The 3454-nt window shown below is 51.9% G+C and overlaps 1 protein-coding gene across 1 annotated transcript in view; it reads right to left on the bottom strand.

The window, feature by feature from the left end:
- ITGAL (integrin, alpha L (antigen CD11A (p180), lymphocyte function-associated antigen 1; alpha polypeptide)) overlaps positions 1–3454 on the bottom strand; it is a 67707-nt gene that overhangs the window by 26002 nt on the left and 38251 nt on the right. The window contains exons 12-15 of the mRNA XM_011982547.1: positions 2945–3096; positions 2464–2601; positions 1013–1210; positions 741–871 (exon numbers count right to left, since the gene is read on the bottom strand). Coding sequence (XP_011837937.1) covers positions 741–871; positions 1013–1210; positions 2464–2601; positions 2945–3096 — 619 coding nt within the window. The remainder of the gene's footprint in view (positions 1–740; positions 872–1012; positions 1211–2463; positions 2602–2944; positions 3097–3454) is intronic.

Raw genomic sequence — 3454 nt, 5'->3', positions numbered from 1 at the left:
CAAGACTGTATCTTTTTTTCTTTTCTTTTCTTTTCTTTTTTATTTTGAGATGGAATCTCACTCTGTCGCCCAGGCTGGAGTGCAATGGCGCGATCTCGGCTCACTGCAACCTCTGCCTCCCGGGTTCAAGCAATTTTCCTGCCTCAGCCTCCTGTATAGCTGGGATTATAGGTGCCTGCCACCACGCCTGGCAAATTTTGTATTTTTAGTAAAGACAGGGTTTCACCATGTTGATCAGGCTGGTCTTGAACTCCTGACCCCAAGTAATCCACCTGCCCTGGCCTCCCAAAGTGCTGGGATTACAAGTGTGAGCCACTGTGCCTGGCCTGGAAGACCATATATTAAAAAAATAAAAATTAGGCCATGCATAGTGGCTCCTGCCTGTAACCCCAGCACTCTGGGAGGCTGAGGAGAAAGCATAGTTTGAGACCAGGAGTTTGAGACCAGTTAGGGCAACATAGCAAGTCCCCATTGCTACGAAAAAAAAAAAAAAAAAATTAGCCAGCTGTGGTGGCGAGCATTTGTAGTCCCAGCTACCTGGGAGGCTGAGGTGGGAGGATCACTTAAGCCCAGCAGTTTGAGGCTGCAGTGAGTTATGATCACGCCACTGCACTCCAGCCTGAGCAACAAAGAGAGACCCTGTCTCTAAAAAAACCCAACATAAATAAATAAATAAAATATAAACAACACATAGGATAAGAGCTGGGGTCATCAGGTATGACCCGGGAGCCCCATCTCACCTCAGCACGATCATCTGGCTCTCAGCCCCCACAGCCACGTCTGCCAAGCCGTCCCCTTCAAGGTCCTTCACCCCATGGATGGAGCGTCCAAACCACCGAACTCCTGAGAGCACCTGGGTCCCTTCTATCCGCTGAGAGCAAGAAAGGAATTATCACTAAGTTGAGGAGAGGTAGGTTGGAGGGAGGGAAGGGTCGGGCTGGGGAGTGGGGTCTGGGCTTGGGGGCTTAGGGCACCCGAGAATGGAGTGTGATTGGCAGGCAGGATACCTCACCTGACTTGACTGGGGGCTAAGCCCCCCATGCCTCCCATTGAAGATGTACACAGCTCCCTGCTCCTCCAGAGGGGCCCCCACAGCCACGTCCACCAGCCCATCGCCGTTGATGTCTGTCAGAGCAGTGATGGCTTCTCCAAAACGCCCCAGTGGGTAGCCAGGGTCCCCCTGCAGCTCTGAGACCTCTTCAAACCCCAACTAGGAAGTAGCAAGAGACAGGTCACACCCAAGTCACTCAGCAAGCTGTCACAGAGCAACTGAGTGAAGAACGCAAAAAATGGTAAGACGGGGTCCCTCCAAGAATTGGAAAGGAGCTGTCAGACTAACCAGGGTTCAAGCACCAGCCCAGCCTCTTACTGTCCTCTTACTGTGACCTTGTGGTTTCAGACATCCCCCTGCTGAGCCTTGGGGTTTCCCTTTATATATATATACATTTTTTGGATAATTTTTTTTGAGACGGAGTCTTGCTCTGTTGCATTGACTGGAGTACATTGGCGTAATCACAGCTCACTACAGCCTCGAACTCCTGAGCTCAAGCAATCCTCCTACCTTAGCCTCCCAAATAGCTGGGACTACAGGCATGTACCACCACATCTGGCTAACTTTAAAATTTTAATTTATTTATTTTTATTTTTGTAGAAACAGGATATTGTCATGTTGCCCAGGCTGGTCTTGAACTCCTGGCTTCAAGCAATCGTCTTGCCTCAGCCTCTCAAAGTGCTGGGATTACACGCATGAGCCACTGCACCCCAGGGATTTCCATTTATAAAATAAAGCTTGTAGTATCTCAGCAGGTGGTTATGAGGAAAGTGAGGTCCTGTCTATAAAAAGTTTGGCGCCGCCTGCCAGGTGCAGCTGTTCACGCCTATAATCCCAGCAGTTTGGAAGGCCGAGGCGGGTGGATCACCTGAGGTCAGGATTAGAGACCAGCCTGGCCAACATGTCAAAATGCTGTCTCTACTAAAAATACAAAAATTAGCTGGGTGTGGTGGCGGGCACCTGTAATCCCAGCACTTTGGGAGGCTGAGGCGGGTGGATCACCTGAAGTCAGGAGTTCAAGACTAGCCTGACCAACATGGCAAAACCCCGTCTCTACTAAAAATACAAAAATTAGCTGGGCATGGAGACACACACCTGTAATCCCAGCTACTCGGGAGGCTGAGGCAGGAGAATCCCTTGAACCCAGGAGGCAGAGGTTGTGGTGAGCACTGATTGCACCACTGCACTCCAGCCTGGGCCACAAGAGCGAGACTCTGTCTCAAAAGGAAAAAGAAATATTGGCACTGGACCCTGCACACAGTCTTTCCCCAGTGAGGATTCGCTATTGCCTCTCTGTCGTTCTAAAAGTTTGATCACCACATGACCAGACAGAGAAAGCCTTCAGAATAACTGGGAGCTGCGAATCTCTGCTGCTCCGCCTCCTCGCTCTCAGCCCCAGGTCCTGGCCCCACCTGTTTTCTCTGGTAGATAAACACCCGGCCTCCTCTCTGCTCCCCGTAGAACAGTGGGGCGCCAATCAGCAGCAGCTCTGTCTCCCCATCTTGGTCCACGTCGACGCCGCACAGCTCGCCACCGAAATAAGAGCCAATCTGTGGGGAGAGGCAGGTGTTTGGGGAGACGCCTGTGGGAACAGCAGAGGCTGGCAGGGAGATACCTGTACCGAGTTCATCTTATGCCACTCCCTCAAATGCAGGTTCCAATCCTGGATCCACCCCTAGTCTACGTGCATTAAGACAAGGTGGGCTCTTTGAGGTTGTTTCTTAAACTAGAGAGGGAGATGACAGGGCTTACCTCCGTGTGTTATGAGGGACAAATGTGATGGTGTTTAGCACAGGGTAAACACGTAAGTGGATGAGCGTTCAAAGGACAGAAGGGAGTGTGACATGTGTCCCTCCAGTCCCTGGTCTGCAGATGCCCTTGGACTGTACGCACCTGGGTCCCATGGATTGTCTGGATCTGGCTCCAGCGTCCTCCGCCCTGTGGCTCTTGGAACAGCAGCACTCGGCCCACGTGCTGGTATCGAGGGGCTCCTGAGGCCAACAACGAAGTCTTGTCCCCGGAGGGCAGCCAGGTCACGGTGTAACCTGAGGAAAGTGTGCGGGGAGTGGAGTTAGGAACAGAGGATGCTGGAAGAACACCCAGCAGGAGAGGGGCAGGGGCCCCAGGGAATTGGGTTGGTAGCAGAGATGCATCAAAACAGCTGAAGACCTTCTCCAGAGAAAAGCAGCCATGTGCTCCCAGCCGACCAAATCCTGCCATCTTGGGGATGGCATTTCTTCAACTGTGGGTGACGTGCACACCCAGGGAAAAGCAGCTATGCACCGCAAGTGGAGTGTGGAGCCTCTTCTGAGCCTCAGTTTACCTGAGGATTAGTAAGGAAGACTCCATTCTTTCTTCTTTTTTAGAGACAGAGTCTCGCTTTCTTGCCCAGGCTGGAATGCA

Source organism: Mandrillus leucophaeus, unplaced genomic scaffold, assembly GCF_000951045.1.
Source record: "Mandrillus leucophaeus isolate KB7577 unplaced genomic scaffold, Mleu.le_1.0 Scaffold24, whole genome shotgun sequence".
Lineage (NCBI taxonomy): Eukaryota > Metazoa > Chordata > Mammalia > Primates > Cercopithecidae > Mandrillus > Mandrillus leucophaeus.
This window is presented reverse-complemented; position numbering and strand designations above follow the sequence as displayed.